Source organism: Musca domestica, unplaced genomic scaffold (assembly GCF_030504385.1).
Source record: "Musca domestica strain aabys unplaced genomic scaffold, Musca_domestica.polishedcontigs.V.1.1 79, whole genome shotgun sequence".
NCBI lineage: Eukaryota > Metazoa > Arthropoda > Insecta > Diptera > Muscidae > Musca > Musca domestica.
In genome coordinates, this window is record NW_026712406.1 from 1,351,543 (window position 1) to 1,370,259 (window position 18,717).

The 18,717-nt window shown below is 28.4% G+C and overlaps 1 protein-coding gene across 34 annotated transcripts in view; it reads left to right on the forward strand.

Moving 5' to 3' along the window:
• The window catches only part of LOC131806527 (calcium-activated potassium channel slowpoke), a 157,544-nt gene that overhangs the window by 60,111 nt on the left and 78,716 nt on the right, over positions 1–18,717 (forward strand). For 27 of the 34 annotated variants that reach the window (XM_059130666.1, XM_059130676.1, XM_059130668.1 and 24 more), the window contains exon 8: positions 12,224–12,334. In XM_059130666.1, coding sequence (XP_058986649.1) covers positions 12,224–12,334 — 111 coding nt within the window. Of the gene's footprint in view, positions 1–12,223; positions 12,335–16,051; positions 16,158–18,717 lie in introns of all 34 variants that reach the window. The other 7 variants (XM_059130674.1, XM_059130673.1, XM_059130669.1 and 4 more) reach the window with 1 other exon arrangement.

An 18,717-nucleotide genomic window follows, 5' to 3' on the forward strand; every position in this document is an offset into this window, starting at 1 on the left:
ATTGATTTGCATAAGAAAATCTGTCGATTTAAAATAAATGTTGCCGAAAATTATATCTAAGCAATAATATTGAAATTTAAAGGTCCCGATGAAGTAGAATTTCTCTTAGTATAAAAAGTAAGGGCGTGTTTACATAGAAAAAAAAATCAATTGCCCAATCACAATAATTGTATCCTATCTCACATTCATTGTGATTGATCAATTATCATGGTAAACTGGGATAAAGACGTCTATGTAAACGTACGTTAATAACTAGTAAATAGAGTTGCCAACTACATTTAGGATTCTGCAATAAAGAAATCCATTCAAAATCTATCTAATTACTTTCCTTGCATGGCCAGCAACTTCTCTATGAGAGAGGAAGACAGTCATTTCCTGTTTTGCAGGAAGTCTCTAAAAAGTAAAGAGATGTCAATCAGCTGATTTGTAAAAAAACAATTTGTTCGTCATAAAATGAACAAAACTCGAAAAAATTGTTTTTTTTTTTAATTAAATAATAGACAAGAAAAAGAGCCGAAAAAGGAAAAATTATCAGATTTTCCAAATTTTGTTAATATTTTCCCGAAATCTTTTTCCAGAGCTTTAGTGGTTTTTTTTTATTATTTAGGCTAATATCATGTTTACATGCTATGCAATTCAGAAAAAATATGGATTGTACGATTTATTCGTCCCCTCTCATTTGAGGTATACGAGTTCGAATTTCCACAAAAAAAAAAAAAATGTTTTTTTTTATTCTTGTTATACCCTCAGCCATTCTTGTTATACCCTCAGCCACCTGGCTAGAGAGGGTTTATATCATTTGATACGACCAAAACGTGCCTTATCAAAATAGCGGTTTTAGATCATAGGTCTCTTTGGACCAACTCCGTTTCGGGACATTTGGAGTCGCTCTAAGAGATATCCGTCCATCTGATTGGCTAGTGCGCACCATAACTCTCGAAGGGAGTATCCGATTTGGTCTAACCTTGGTATATCGTAATATTATTGTCAAGCTTACATCGGTTTCGGAGATGGGCGATATCGGTCCACTCCGTCTGGTACCTCCCCCACAAAATGTCAACATATTCAAAGAAAATAGTTTACCGCACCGAAAGAGAAAGGAGAGTCCGATTTTGCTCCAACTTTGCAAATTGTAATATTTGCATCAGTGCTAGGTCAGGTGCGAAAATGGACAATATTGGACCACTCCATCCAGTACCTTCCCCACAAAGGGTCAAAATTTTGAATAATTATAACTCATATAAAATGTGATATAAGTGTCCGATTTTCTTCAAATTACTCATCTCACAATATTTTCACTAACACAAGTTCTGGTGTGCAGATGGAATATATCGATCCACTCCTTTTTGCTCCTCCTCCACAAAGGGGTCTAAATTGTGAATAACCAAAACGATCATAAAATCCGAAATAAGCATCCGGTTGACTTCAAATAACACACATCACAATATTTTTATTACTCCAAGGTCTGGTGTGAAGATGAGGTATATCGGTCCACTCATTCTGTAACCTCGCACACAAATGTTCAAAATTTTGAATATCCATGAAGATCATAATACATGAAATAAGAATCGGATCCCATTCAACTGTGGTACAGCTCAATATTTCCATCAATACAATATCTGTTATAAAGATTGCAGAGATCGGACCATTTCTTCTGGTACCTTCCATTTAAATTTAACTTCACTGAAATCAGATTCCCATCTCTGATTTGTGTGTATAGAAATTTTACCATTTACTATACAGGATACATAGTTACATGTGAAAATAGATAAACAATTATGTAATTAAATCTCGTATCTGAAATAGTTTGTCAAATAAATATCCATTTAATCAGTCCGTTGGCCGAGTTTGTGTTGTAAGCCTCTAGAAATGTGTAACAACGCCTTTCCTTTAATGGCCAACGCAGCGGCAGCACATAAAAGTGCTGCCTACTTTCAGGCGTATACATTGGAACGTTATTTGCTTTTGATTGCATTTAAATGTGTAAACAATGATAATTAAATAAAGAAACTATTAATTAAACAATGTTAAAAGATATAATTTTCGGCAAAATAATAAAAAATACATTGGTCTCTTCCTACAATTGATTGAATAAATCTCTTTCTTTTAAATTCAAAAAAAAAAAAAAAAAAGAAATAAAAATGGCTTCTTTAAATTATTGATAATTTTCTTTTGATTTCCACATTCTTTTCTCTTCTTCTACTTCTTGCGTTCGTTCCTTGAATAACTTTTACATGACTTACTCTCTCTTAACCTAACTAATTGTTTAACTAAGTGTCTATACAACTATTAATTTAAATGAAAAAAAAAAAAAAAAAAACAACAACTACTACTACAACAATGATTCTACTATAATAACCATTTCTCTTAAAAAAAGTCTATAATTAAAAAAATAATAATAAATAAATTCTTCTCTATATTACCTTTGTGACTGTGTTGTAGATATTGGTATATGATAATTATTTTAATATATATTTATGAAAATTTGTTCAATTTTGTTTATAATTTTTTTGTGATAAACTAGTTTGTGTAAATCTGTGACAATAATAAAACAATTTAATTTAAAGTCATATTTTTTAAATTAGTTTTATTTTTTTATAGTTTCATTGTTTCTTCATATTTCTTCGAATGTTTGGTTGATTTTACTTAGTCACTTAAGTATTGATTTGATTGGTATTGAGAAAAAATTTCATTTTCAAATTATTTCGATTTTGATTTTTCTTAAGATTTAAGTAAAGAAATGAACATAAGCAAACTACTACCAAAATCCTCCACCCAAGAAAGACAAAAAAACAAAGAGGAAAAGTGAAAATAAAGAACATGAGTCCAACTCCAACCAAACAACCAACCATCAAACAGCCAATGTATAAACGCGGTACAGTCTTCCCCCGGAATAGGTATCCCAAATTTGTCGTTTGTAAAAAAATGGAAATTAAGAGTTGATATTTTATTTATTTGAAAAAAAAAAAACAATCACACACAATAATGTTTTAAACAATATTTTAATATTAATAATAATATTACCTGTAGGTGGTACTATTTAAGGACGAAGCACCAAAGTGTTCCAGTTATTATGTACAAAGCACATTTAAAGTCGTAATTTAAAATTTTCGATTTTTTCTCTCTTTTGTTGATAATTTTTCTATGAAGTCAATATGAAGTAAAAATAATAATATTTAAAAAAAATATATATTAAAATAGGACCTCTTGCATAGGATTTCAGTTCCATTTGATTTGAACGCATCTGTATAGATTTGTCTACGAAACGTATTTACTTACCTACATCTAGTTCGATTGTCTCCATTACATTTAAGTTTTGCTCATCTCGTTTGTCTTTTCGTTCCTTTGTTCGTTCTTACTTTCCTTCATTCCTTCTTCCTTTGTTTTGTCAATTTTCCAATAGAGTAACATATTAAGAAGTTAACAATAAATTAGAATTACTTAACAAATTAAATGCGTGGCCAGGCATATTGTACAATGTTTTTTTGTAATTTGCAAAATAATGTTACAATCTGCTTTCAATTCACATCAATGAATCCTATTTTGAAATATCGTACAAATAATTATCTATTTTCTTTTGCAACTACACTCAAAAAAAAAAAGCAAAAAAAATAAAAACATAGTTTGTTCCTTGTAGTTATGTTCATAGCTCATCTTTTAAAGGCATTCTGCAAAATAATTTAACAAAAAAAATCTTAAAAATAATTCAGCTAAAAGTAAGTTTTTTTATTTGATGCAATCAAAAAAAAATCTATGAAAACACCCAAAACTACTCGTGTATGATAAAACAAAATGTTCACCAACCCACTAAAAGCAAAAACAAAAAAAGAGAATATTAGCTCCATTTTCAACAGTCATTCTCACTCCATCAATAACAGGCCATTTATCCATCCACCCATAAACCATTTTAAAGTCTAGTCTCATTTTTCCCCCTCCACCTCTCATAAATTTCTCAGAGAAAAAAAAATAAACATTATAGAGAAAAACTCTCTCCCCCCTCTTTCCATTTCAACTCTCATTTACTCTCACCCATTTAAGTAGTAGTGAGCTTGAAGTTTTATTATTACAAACATATATTTTGTTTTATCATTTATCCATTTTTGTTTTCGATTTTTTGGTTATTTTGCATGACGTCTAGAGAATGTATGAAGCCAGGTTATGTGCATGACGAATGCCTTTATTATATATTTATATTATATAGTTTGTAGAGTTAATTTCATTCTGTACTCAATAATTTAGAAGTGAGAGAAAACATATACGAAGCACCGTTGGAATTTCTCTGTTAAATTGTATGAGGATAAAAAATTCACAACAAAAATAAATTTTTTACATTATGGGTAAATATAAAAATTGAATATAACACTTTTCAAAAAAAAAAAAAAAAAAAAAAACAAATAAATAAATAAATAAATAAAAAAATAAAAATAAAATAATAATAATAATTAAAACAATAATATTAATTAATTAATAAAAATAATGATAATAATGATGATGATAATAATAATAATAATAATAATAATAATAATAATAATAATAATAATAATAACAATAATAATAATAATAATAATAATAATAATAATAATAATAATAATAATAATAATAATAATATAATAATAATAATAATAATAATAATAATAATAATAATAATAATAACAATAATAATAATAATAATTATAATAATAATAACAATAACAATAATAATAATAATAATAATAATAATAATAATAATAATAATAATAATAATAATAATAATAATAATAATAATAATAATAATAATAATAATAATAATAATAATAATAATAATAATAATATTAATAATAATATTATTATTAATTATTTTTTTGAGGGTTGGGATGGTAAAATGCTTTACATATTAGACGATGTCGTCACCAATCGTCCTATGCCGGATTCCAATGCTACCGGCTAAAAAGCCACCTCCTGCCAACCCGGGAAATACGCCACCTGGGCACCGCTTTCGCGTTACTTCGAGGTGGTTCCCTTTTTAGTGTAGCTCACTCTTTTCATCATTTTACGCCTACGTCCATGCTGTTTTGTCTATTGTGTCTTAAACAGTTGCGTCTATGTCTTTTTTTTATTTTAATACACCTTCGAAAAAAAAAACTCTTACCATTTCCCAGATTCTCTCACTATATATCACTTTTTCAGTGAAATTTTCGCATGATATTGGGGCATGGACATAAAACGTCCGTATCCTCGTTTATACAATATGGTGTGTCGCATTTCCCCATTTTATGGAGGTATTTACGAATTGCATCGGTGGATACTGTGCGATACCGCGAGCAGTTTTTTGATCGATTTCGCGTCTCCAGCGTTTATGCCCAGACCTATGATCCATACAGAAGAATACTGTTTATAACTTCCATCAGCATTTTCCTTCTCGTAGGGAGTGGACCGCCTTTGTTGGCCATTAATCTGCTTAGCTGACCTGTTATTTTGGCTGCTTTCGTGCACGATTACTCTCGAAGAATGTATTCGATTGGGTCCAAACTTGGTACATCGTAATATTATTACAGAATTTAGATCGAATTCGGAGATGGCAATGGGCCCACTCTCACAAAAGGTCCACTTCCCAACAAAACGTCGAAATTCACAAAAAAAAAAAAAAAAATATTTTAATGCACAGAAAGAATAATCCGATGCATATCCTAGTACCTCCCCCCAAAAGGTCAACATTTGGAATAATTATAACTCTTATAAATTGTTATGTAACAGTCCGATCGTCTTTAAATTACACACATCACTATATTTTTATTAAGCCACGGTCTGGTGTGAAAATGGGATAAATCGGTCCACTTCCTTTTTTACCTCCACCACAAAGGGTCAACATTTTGAATAATCATGAAGCTTATAAAACACGAAATTACCATCTCATTCCATTTAGAATTGGCACATCTCAATATTTCCATCAACACAGGATTTGTTAAAAAAACGGTAGAGATCGGACCATTCCTTCTGGTACCTCCCCTACAAAGGGTCAACATTTTGAATATCCATGAAGGTCATAAAACGCGAAATAAGCACCAGGTTGTCTTTATATTTCACACATCCCATTATTTCTACTACCACAAGATCTGTTGTGAAGATGGAATATACCGCTCCACTCTATCTCCCACACAAAGGGCAAAATTTTGAGTATTCATGAACTCATAAAACGCGAAATTAATATCTAAATTAAAAAATTAATATCTGATTCCACTCAGATTTGGTACATCTCAATATATTCATCAACACAAGATCTGTTATAGAGATTGTACATATCGGACCATTTCTTCTGGTACCTCCACACATAGGATTGTATATTTTGAAAAACAAACCGCTCAAAGAAAGCGAAATAAGCATCCAATCCAATCTCTTCAAATTTCACACATACAAACATTTTTGACTCACTAGTTTAAATAATCAAAAGTCAAGGCTGGGGGTATACATACATACATTGAAAAAAACTTTTTCCTACAGTAAAATTAAAGGTTATATATTTATATTCTGGAATTCTGTATCGAAAACTCTTGTTTGGAACACTCACCCAAAACCTGCCACCCTGGCCTGGCCATCACGGTAGGCACTTCCCTGCTCAGCTCGGTCTGCCCACACTCGTCTCCTCTGTGATAATCGGATGTTTTGTTCTCCTTGGCTTCCGCTTTTTGATACAGCCGAAATGCATGTTTTCAGAGCTCCAACCACATTTGCCCAGTAATATGTTGACAGTTTATTTCCACTTTTATTATTTAAAAAAGATTCACAATTCGATTCTGTGGGTCAACAAAACAAAATATAATTGTCCTCTCTCTTTATGGTGTTGTTGTTTTTACAATGAATGTGTCAATGCGGCTGTGTGCAGTCTATGCCTAGAACATTTTCTCAACAAAGAGAGAGAGAGGGAGAGTCAGAAACAACAAAACAAAGTCGGCACAATCCATCGCCGTAATTATTGGGGAGTGGACAATGCATTTGCAAGTGTTGCAATGTAGCGTTTTATTGCGTAAACAACTCTTTTTAGTCATAAAATTGCAATGACCCTCAGTGTTATAAATTTTGTTGTTTTATTTGAATGTATGTATTTAAAAATACCCAATTTATTAATGTACAAAAAAAAATTTATTTGTTGTGAATTTTTTTATTCTGTTTTCGAAATAATTTAAAATAAAAAAACTACACTTTCTCTGTTTGTAGCGAAATAAATGCTAATTACCCATAAATGTGAGTGTTAATGTTAAACATGTGTTATTGTTGTTTCATTTGATGTGCTAATGCAAAACAAAACAGCAAAACAAAGAATGAAAACAAAACAAACAAAGCAAGGCAACTTGAAATTGCAAAGCAAATTAAATTAATCAAACAAAAATGTGTTAATATTTATAAAAAAGCAATGAAAATTAATAATAATTAAATCATGTTGAATGGAATGAATGTTTCTTTATGGGGTAGCAGACTAAAAGTTTCGTAAATACTTTATTTGTTAATATAAAAAATACAAACAAAACAAATACAATTTATAAAAACACATTAATTCTAAATATATTATTTATTTCCATTGCATGTTGTAAAGCTTTCAAAAGCTTTTTGTGTGTTTTTGCATTTTATGTAATAGCTACTAAAAATTGTTCTTCTCTCGAAAAAACCAAATTTGCTGCTTTTTTCTATGCTTTTCAATGTTTGACTATTTTCTCTTTAATACGTTTTCTTTAACCTTTTTTAACCTTAGTTATTTTTCCACCTTTTTATTTTCATTCTTTTTAAATATGCTATATTTTGCATTTGTTATATCTTTTATTATTTTTTCTTTATTATTTAAATTTTCTATATTCCTTTTGTTATTTCTATATATCAAAACAAATAAAAATACAAAGTACATGTGTGCCAAAGTGCCCTATACATATTTAAATGTTTTTTTTTTTTAATTACACATTATTTTCTACGTCAAACAAACAACAAATTTTGATTTAGCCACTTTTTTAATTTTCAAAGGAAAAAAAACTCTACCACAACAAAACCACTCCCAAACCACTCTCAAACAAAATTCTATTTTTTATGCTGAACTCCACACCAATACATTCACAACATACACCCACAAGTGCGCAAATCTAAAAAGCCTTTATTATTAACTAATTCGCCTTTAACTTACATACACATGTCGAACACGCTAATGATCATTAACTTGTATTCAATGATATTCATTACATTTTTTTCAAATATTTGTTAATCCTTCAAATCGTCCTTGAAGGATGTTATTTTAAAAATATATAAATTTATATCAAATTTATTATTAAACGAAAATTAATGTTAAACAGCAATTACCTACTACTTCGTCAGCGAAAAAGTCCACCTTAAAATTTAAGACTCGTTTCAACAGCTTGTGTTTGACAATATTTTTGTTTTAATCAAAACTTCTCAGATCGTACTAAATTTTCAGACTCTCAAGGATTCACATATTATTCGAGTTTTTCCTTCTTCGGAATGAATAACAGGAAAATGTTTATCTTTTTCACCAAAATGTCTTCAAATTCCTTCATTTTGAAGTTTACCGAGGAGGATGTTAGTAAAACCAATAGTGGATCCACATCCAATTTTTCTGTCCAAAACTATTTCAACGTCTCCATATGTGAGTCCCAGAAAACAAGAGTGACCCCAATAGACACCAACAGTGATCCAAATTTAGTACTATTTAGTACTTTTCGTATACCAATAATATGCATTTGAGAAACCACCACCAGAGACTTACAAATCTATATCCCTTCACCCTATGGTAGGTTTAGTACCCACTTTGTACTTTTCGTACCAACAGATACCTCAATATCAAATTTCAGGATTCCAGCTCTATCCCTTCGCCGAATGTCAAATTTAGTACCTCTTAGTACTTTTCGTACAATTATAGTACACCTTTCCTAACCTAATTCCATATCTTAACCACAGACACCAACAGGGACATTCATATCAAAATTCGCAATTTCAGCTCTATTCCATCACCCAATACTTAATTTTTTACCACTTAGTACTTTTCGAACAATAATAGTACACATTTTTACACTACCACCAAATCTCAAACACATATTTCTCAATAATAAAATTTAAATTTCCACCTGGTACTAAATTTCGTACTATTTAGTACTTTTCGTACAATAATGGTACGCCTTTCCTAACCATCGCCAAATTTCAAGTTCAGATACCAATCTAAATATTAAATTTCTGAATTTTATCTCTATTCCTTCACCTAATACCAAATTTGGTACCATTCCGTACTTTTCGTACATTTCCAAAACCACCTCAACTCCAGAAAAAACAGAGACCCCAATATCAAATTTGGGGACTTGAGCTCTATCCCTTCACCCAATACCCAATTTAGAACCATTGAGTACTTTTTGTACAAGTATACGACGCATTTCCAAACCACCGCAAAATCTCAAAAGCACAGATACCAAATATTATCAAAATTTGAGCATTCCAGCCCGATCCCTTCACTCAATACCAAATTAAGTACCACTTAGTACTCTTCGTACAAATATAGTACACATTTCAAAAACCACCTCCACATCTCAATCCTAGATATCTCAATATCGAATTTCGAGACTCTAGCTCTAACTCTATCCCTTCACCCAATGTCAAATTTACTACCCTTTAGTACTTTTCGTACAATTATAGTACATATTTGCAAAAGCACCTCCATATTCCAATTCCAGGTACCAACGGAGAACTCAATATCAAGTTTGAGGATTTCAGCTCTATTACTTCACCCAGTGCCAAATTTCGTACTAAATAGTACCTCTCGTACAATAATGGTATACATTTCCAAAACCATCTCCATATCTAAATTCCAGATACCAGCGGAGACGTCAAAACACATTTGAGGATTCCTGCCCTATCCCCTCACCCAATACCAAATTTAGTACCATTTATAACTTTTCGTACAATTATAGTACATATTTTCAAAACTGCATCCATATCTATTTTCCAGATGACAACAGAGATCTCAGATATGAGGATTTCAGACATATTTCCACACCCAATACCAAGTTTAGTACCATTAAGTACTTTTTGTACAATTATAGCACATATTTCCAAAGCCACCTCCATATCTCAAATTCAGATACCAACCGAGTCCCAAATTTCAAATTTGAGGATTACGGCCCTATCCATTCTCCCAATAAAAATGTAGTACCATTTAGTACTTTTCGGATTCCAGCTCCATCCCTTCTCCCAATATCAAATCTAGTACCATTCAGTACTTTCGGTACAATTATAGTACATATTTCCAAAACCACCTCCATAAGTACAGGTGACGCCTGAGCAGCGACCCTAATACCAGATCTCAGATTTGAAGCACTATTTGTTTACCCCTACTAAATTGTACCAAATATAGTACTATTTAATACTTTTCGTGCACTTGTCCCAAACCGCTCCTTTTCATAAACCCACAATCAATAGGAACCCCGATATAAAATTTTAAAATGCCACCTTTATCCGTTCAAACTAAAACAAACTGTTCCAAATGTAGTACCATTTAGTACTTTTGGTACAATTATGGTATATATTTCCAAAACCACTTCCATATGTCCAGGCTACACCGGAACAGCGACCCTAAAATCAAATTTCAGATTTCAAGCACTATCTGTTCATCCAATAACCAATTGTACCAATTTTAGTACTCTTTAGTACTTTTCGCGCACTTGTGGTACAGATTTCCAAAACCACAAATTTATCACAAATTTAACACCAACAGATCTCTCATTATAAAGCTTCATAATTACAGCTCCATCCGTTCTTTCTAAACCAAACTGTTTCAAATTTAGTACCATTTCGTACAGTTCGCAAACTTGGTACAAATTTCCAAAACCACCTCCATATATCAAACTTACTTTCCAAGTATGAGTCTCATACCAAATTTCAAGTTTTTAGCTCTATCCGTTCACATAATAGAAAACGGTGCCATTTTACAAGTTTTGTACCATTTTGGAACTTTTCCCAAGCTTAAAGTACGAACGAACCAAAAACCCTTTGCACATCTATCTCTCTCTCATTTCAAATACTCAAATTCAAAAAAATTTCAAATTCTTACTCATCCCATTTGTTCAATACAAAGTATTTCATTTTAAGTACATTTTAGTACCCTTTAGTACGAATTTCCAAAACCCAGCCTTTTTACATGCCTACGCCCCAAGACTGACCCTTGTGCGAAATTTCAAAATTCTAGCTTCAGCCGGTTCGTCTGGACGTTGCTTCTCAGCCAGTCAGTCATTTCACTACACACTTTTAGAAGTTATGTTGGGCGCCATTAATGTTTACGAAATGTGGATTTTTGGTGATCGTTAAAATATTTGAATCAAAATAATAGTATCAGAAATCTACGAAGGGTGAGGGTAATTGGGCCTCAGAAATTCACGAAAAAAAAACTATTATCGTTCGATATTTGTTCGGTATCGAAACTAAGTGCTATATTACGTATTATTAATTTCGGTAAACAATAAAATACATCATACGCAATGGTGACCCTGAAACCTCGTCTTTTTTAATTTTGTAAAAATAACATAAAATACCGATATTTGTGAGTAGAGTTGTACTAATCTAGTTCTATCTCACGAACTGGTTCCGTGGACTTCGATCGCTTGAAATGAAACCTCCGCGTATGAGTGATATGGAATATATGGCATTTATAAAATCACTCATACGTTTTGGAAACTGGTGTACTGAACTCCATTTGTGAGTACATTATTGCAAACATTTAAATGCATTTTGAAGATTTTGAAATGTAATGAATATCATTGAATGTAAGCATTTTGTATTTATTTTCATTTTCAACATAAAAATGTCACCTGCCAAGCAACACCGACACATAACTAACCAATTAACAAATACAAAAATTAATTTAAAACAATATATTTAAACAAACGCTTCGAATCATTTTATGCTCATTTTTGTCGCTTTCCAAAAAAAAAAAAAATCAATAAAAATAAAAGATGTTCCTGTTTTTTGTTACATATTTTTTCAACCATCCCATTTAGACTTAAGTTATTTGGTTTTGATTCTTCAAAATATTTCTAAATGAACAGCATATCATTGCAAGAAACTAATATACTGTTTTTCTTTTTCCCAATTTTTCAATTTTCTTCAACACAATACCATATTGTGTTGATAAAACAAAAATAAAATAAATATCACCACTATCAAATGCTGGAAAATCAACTTTGGAACGAATTTGGAATATCTTCAGACACATTGTGGTGTGCGGCCACATAACATACGAATCGGTGTCACATTTTCTAAAGGATTTTCTCCACGAAGATCGAGAAGATGTCGATGTGGAAGTAGTATTTTTACATCGGTAAGTATGCATACATTTATTTTGATTTCGATTTTTTTGTTTTGTTTTAAATTTAAGATCTATTTATAAAAATATATATTGTAAACATAAATCTGTATATAAGTGGAACAAATTGTAAGGAATGAAGAAAAAAGGTAGCTTTGGAGAATATTTTTTTCATGAAGTGCCATAATTTTTAATATAAACCTAAGGAAAAAATAAATTAATGAAAAAAAATTGTTCATGATTTTTTTTAATTTTTCTGAATGCCAGTAGAGTTATTAAATAATTAAAAATAAATAAGAAGTAAACACCGCCGTAAGTTAAAGTGATCGTATAGAAATCGAATCATTAGCAGATGTCAGCTTCATTTATTGCACTGTCCCTTCATATATATCCCTATCCCTTTATATATTATAGTAAATGTTTCCGAAACCACCCCCATATGTCCAGACTGCACATGAACACCCAACACTAAATTGTACCAATTATAGTACTAAATAGTGCATTTGTACTATGAACGGAAACTATGGTGGTTCAAACCCAAATACCAACAGAGACATCAATACCCAATTTAGTATTTTTCGTACAATTATGGTACGCATTTGCAAAACCACCACCACATCTCAATCCCAGATACCCACAAAGACCTCAATATCAAATTTCATAGTTCTAGCTCCACCCAAATGTACCAAATATAGTACCATTTAGTACTTCTCGTGCATATGTTGTAGGCATTTCCAAAACCCCATCTACCACCTACAGAAACCCTAATACAAAATTTTAAAATGCCAGCTTTACTCGTTCACCCCAAACCAAATTGTTCCAAATTTAGTACCTTTTCTACAATTATAGTACACATTTCTAAAACCATCTCCATATCTTAGCCACAGACACCAACAATGGCGTCTATATCAAATTTTGAGATTTCAGCTCTATTCCTTCGCTCAATACCAAATTAAGTTCTATTGAGTACTTTTCGTACACTTATAGTACAGATATGCAAAACGGCCTCCATATCTCAATTCCAAATAGCCGAGAGCCTTCAATATCAAATTTAAGAATTCCTGCCTTATTCCTTCGCCCAATAAGAAATTTAGTACCCAATTGTAATTTTCGTACGAAAATAGGGCCCATTTCCAAACAACCTCCAAATCTCAAGCACTAATACCATTTGTAATCTAAATATCAAATTTGAGCATTTCAGCAATATACTTTCATCCAATAATAAATTTAGTACCATTTAGTATTTTTCGTACAAATATAGGACTTATTTTTTAAGCACTACAAAATCTCAATAACGAACACAATTATTCCAATAATTTCACTTAATACTAAATATGGTACCATTTAGTACTTTTTGTACGAAACCACCTCTATATACCTCTAATACCAACTTTTCAACTCAATACCAAATTGTACCAAATATAGCTTTATTTAGTACTTTTCGTGCACTTGTAGTACACGTTTCCAAAACCATCTCTATATTTTAATCCGAAATACCAACAGATACCTAAATAACAAATTTGGGGATTCCAGCCCTATCTCTCACCGAATGTCAAATTAAGTACTAATTAGTACTTTTCGTACGAATATGGGACGCATTTTCAAACCACTGCAAAATCTCAAACATATGCACCATCAGTAATATAAATATCAAATTTCAGAATTGTATCTCTATCCCCCCACCCAATACCAAATATGGTACAATTCAGTACTTTTCGTACAATTATAGTACATATTTCCGAAACCGAAACTATATATCCAGACTGCACAGGAACAGCGATCCCAATACCAAATTTTAGAGTTCAAGTACTATTTGTTCACCCAATACCAAATTGTACCAAATATTGGACATCTAGTACTTTTTCTTATAAATATTTCTAAACTACTCAAACACAGGCACATTCAATAATCTAAATATCAATTTTCAGAATTGTATCTCTATCCTTTCACCCAATACCAAATATAATAGTACCATTCAGTACCTTTCGTACAATTTCTGAAACATGGCATGACAGGCGACCCTAATTCCATATATCAGACTTCAAGCTCTATTTGTTCACCCAATCCGAATTGTACCAAATATAGTACTATTTAGTACTTTTCGTGCAGTTGGGGTACACATTTCCCAAACCACAATTTTTTAATCCAAAAAGCAGGGATCCCAATACCAAAACTTCAAAATGCCAGCTCCATCCGTCCACCTTAAACCAAATTGTTCCAAATTTGGTATAACTTCTGGGGAGAATATCCACCGTTCTCACTAATAAACAAACGTTGTTTTTATAAAAACAACAATAAATGGATTAAGCTTGACCATTCTTCAACAACAAAATCTATTCTAGCTCATTCTGTTACTTTTCGTACTCTTTTAGTACGAATTCCCAAAAGCTCAAGCTTATCACTCCTAGTGCAAAATTTCAAGATTCTGACTAAAGCCCTTTCGTAAGGCATTGATTCTAAATTTTTACAAAAAAAAAAAAAAAAAAAAAAAAAAAAAAAATTAAAGGAAAAAGGAGGTTGGACCTAAAATATTTCAAATTAGATTTCAGAAAGTTTTAGTAGATTCTGCAAGAGAGCTTATATCGATTTAATATCAACTCTGTAATCACCTTATCAAAAAGGGGATTTAACGAATTTCAAATTAAATTTCAACTCATATGATTTGAATCAAATTAGAAAAGTATAAAGTAGATTTTGGAGCAGAACTTATTTCCTTCAAATATCAACGCCTAAGGGTATGCTAACAAATATATGATGCGATTCCAAAAAAAAGTGAAATAATTGTGATCGAACAATTAAGAAGGTAAGGTACCATGATATGTATATTCGTGGATTATTTAATTGTATTGGACATTTTCATCGTAAATTTCTAAAAACTCCATCTCAATTTTGCATTTTAGTATCAATAGGGATATTTTATCAAAGTTCTTGCTATAAGCTGTTCAAAACTGACTGATATTTAAATACAAGTTTAATTTTTAATTATTAAAATGGAATGGAAATATTGAAATTAAAAAAAATTATTAAAAAAGCAAAAAAAAAAAAAAAAATAAAATAAAATAAAATAAAATATAAAATTAATTTTTAATTATTAAAATTAAATTAATTTTTAATTATTAAAATTAATTTTCAATTATAAAAATGGAATGGAAATATTGAAATTTAAAAAAAATAAATAAATAAAATAAAAAAATTATTAAAAAGCAAAAAAAAAATAAAAATAAAATATAAAATTCTCACATCCAGTATATAAAAATCAGCTGCAAATATTACCTATCTTTCCCTGAAATTTCTCTCATTCCAAGCAATTTGTTCCACTTAATTTGAAAACTCTTTTGTAAAACATAATTTTTAATATTAACAATTATATATACTTAATGTTAAAAAATAAAATTTTTATTACACAAATATTTATTTGAAAATTGTAATATTAAAAAAAAAATAATTGTAAGAATAAAAAAAATAGTTTTAAGTATTTATTTTCCAAAAATGTGTAAATCTATTTAAACGAATTAAATAATTTATTTTTGTTCTAAAACTACAATTAAGTTTAGTTTTTAAGCCAAGAAACCCCAACTTAATGCCATTTAATTTTCTCAAATAATTTCTGGAATTTTGTGTTACAAAAATCTGTATTTTTTTTGTTAATTTCTATGAAAATGGAAAATGTCATAATATGTGTTTAATTTATTTTGAAAACTCAAAACTTGAAACAATTACTGAATCAAATAGCAAGGAGCCTGATCTGGAACTAGAAGGATTATTGAAGCGCCATTATACAACCGTGGCGTTTTTTCAGGGAACCATGATGAATGCCGTCGATTTGGAACGAGTCAAGGTACACAACACCACCAATCAGCAAAAAAAAAAAAACAAATCAGACTCAAATGCAAAAAAGATAAACTTGAAAAAAAAAGAAAGGAAAAAACATAATCTTTGACCACTTTATCACCACAAAACCAAAACCACCCAAAAATACCACCACAGAACATAGATCCAAAAAAGAAACCAAAAATTACGTGAATGTATGATTATTCCTTGAAAGAAAAAGAAAATATTGTTTTCTCTAAAAAGACCCAAAAAGAGACCATCAATCAAAGCCCCCTCTCCTCTTTTGTTTTCTTCTACCGAAATTTGCAATGAAACTCAATTAAAGATTAGACAAAAAAAATGCAACCTTTCACATCAACTCAAATTTTTAGCAGTCAGGCGTAACGAAAATCATTTTCTTTGCATCTGTTCCTTGATTTGGTTTTTCAGTTGGAAAAAGTTTCACCGGAAAAATAGCTATTTTCTTTTCTTGCAAAATTCAGCAAAACCCAAATGTAAATGAATGAAACTTTGCCTGGCATTTGAAAGTGCACTCCTATCATCCATTTCGCTGATGAAAAGGCTTGAGCAAGATGTTCTAAAACAAATAAAAAACAGAAATGAAAGCTGGAAGACAAATTTATCACTGCCGTGCAAATTCTTTTAAGTTTTGTTTTTATTCCAATTATGGCTTTTTTTCTCCCCATCAAGTCATTAGTTTATGCGTTTCGGTCTTGGCGCCCAATACAAACAACATTGTTAGGCAATGTTTTATATCTCTTCTCGTATGTCCTTGTTATGCGCGCTTGGGGTGGAGGGCCAGGTCAGAAGTTATTGAAATTGAGGAAATATTGAAAATTAAAAATATTGAAATTGAAAAAAAAAATATAAATAAATAAAAAAAATTAAAAATTTGAAAAAAAGCAAAGTAAAATGTAAATGAAATAAAATTAAAAATATTATAGTAAACAATAATAATAATTATAATTATAGTAAACAATAATAATAATAATAATAATAATAATAATAATAATATAATAATAATAATAATAATAATAATAATAATAATAATAATAATAATAATAATATAATAATAATAATAATAAAATAATAATAATAAAATAAAAATAATAATAATAATAATAATAATAATAATAATAATAATAATAATAATAATATAATAATAATAATATAATAATAATAATAATAATAATAATAATAATAATAATAATAATATAATAATAATAATAATATAATAATAATAATAATAATAATAATTAAGAATAATAAATAATAATAATAATAATACACATAATATAATAACAATCATAATAATAATAATAATATAATAATAATAATAATAATAATAATAATAATAATAATAACAATATAATATAATAATAATAATAATAATATAATAATAATATAATAATAATAATAATAATAATATAATATAATAATAATAATAATAATAATAATAATAATAATATAATAATAATAATAATAATATAATAATATAACAATAATAATAAGAATAATAATAATGACAATAATAATAATAATAATAATAAAATAATAATAATAATAATAATATAATATATAATAATAATAATAAGAATAATAATAATAATATAATAATAATAATAATATAATAATAAAATATAATAATAATAATAATAATAATAATATAATAATAATAATAATAATAATAATAAAAATATAATAATAAAAATATAATAATAATAATAATAATAATAATAATAATAAATAATATATAATAATAATAATAATAATATAATAATAATAATAAGAATAATAATAATAATAATAATAATAATAATAATAATAATAATAATAATAATAATAATATAATAATAATAATAATAATAATAATAATAATATAATAATAATAATAATAATAATATAATAATATAATAATAATAATAATAATAATAATAATAATAATAATAATAATAATAATAATAATAATAATAATAATAATAATAATAATATAATAATAATAATAATAATAATAAATAATAATAATAATAATAATAATAATAATATAATAATAATAATAATCATAATAATAATAATAATAATAATATAATAATAATATAATAATAATAATAATAATAATATACTAATAATAATAATAATAATAATAATAATAATAATAATAATCATAAAAAAATAATAATAATACTAATAACATAATAATAATAATAATAATATAATAATAATAATAAAATATATGGAAGCATCCCTAAAATGACCGAACTGCCATCCACCCAAGTTCTGCTGGATTGTTGATTTTCATTTTTGGGAAAATTTTGAAATATTTTTTGCCAAAAATGTGCTTAAATTTTATTTTATTTAGGATGTTTACTTTTTCAGTTGATTTCTCTTTTTTGTACCTTTTTTGTTGTTTTTCGTTCCTTTTTTTGGTTTTGTTTTCATCATCAAATGGAAACTATGTGCTTTGGATCAAGTTATCAATGCTTCAATGGAATGACATTTATTAGTAATATACATATATATATTTTTTGAAAACTTTTACTTAGACATTATATATTAGATTGAAATCA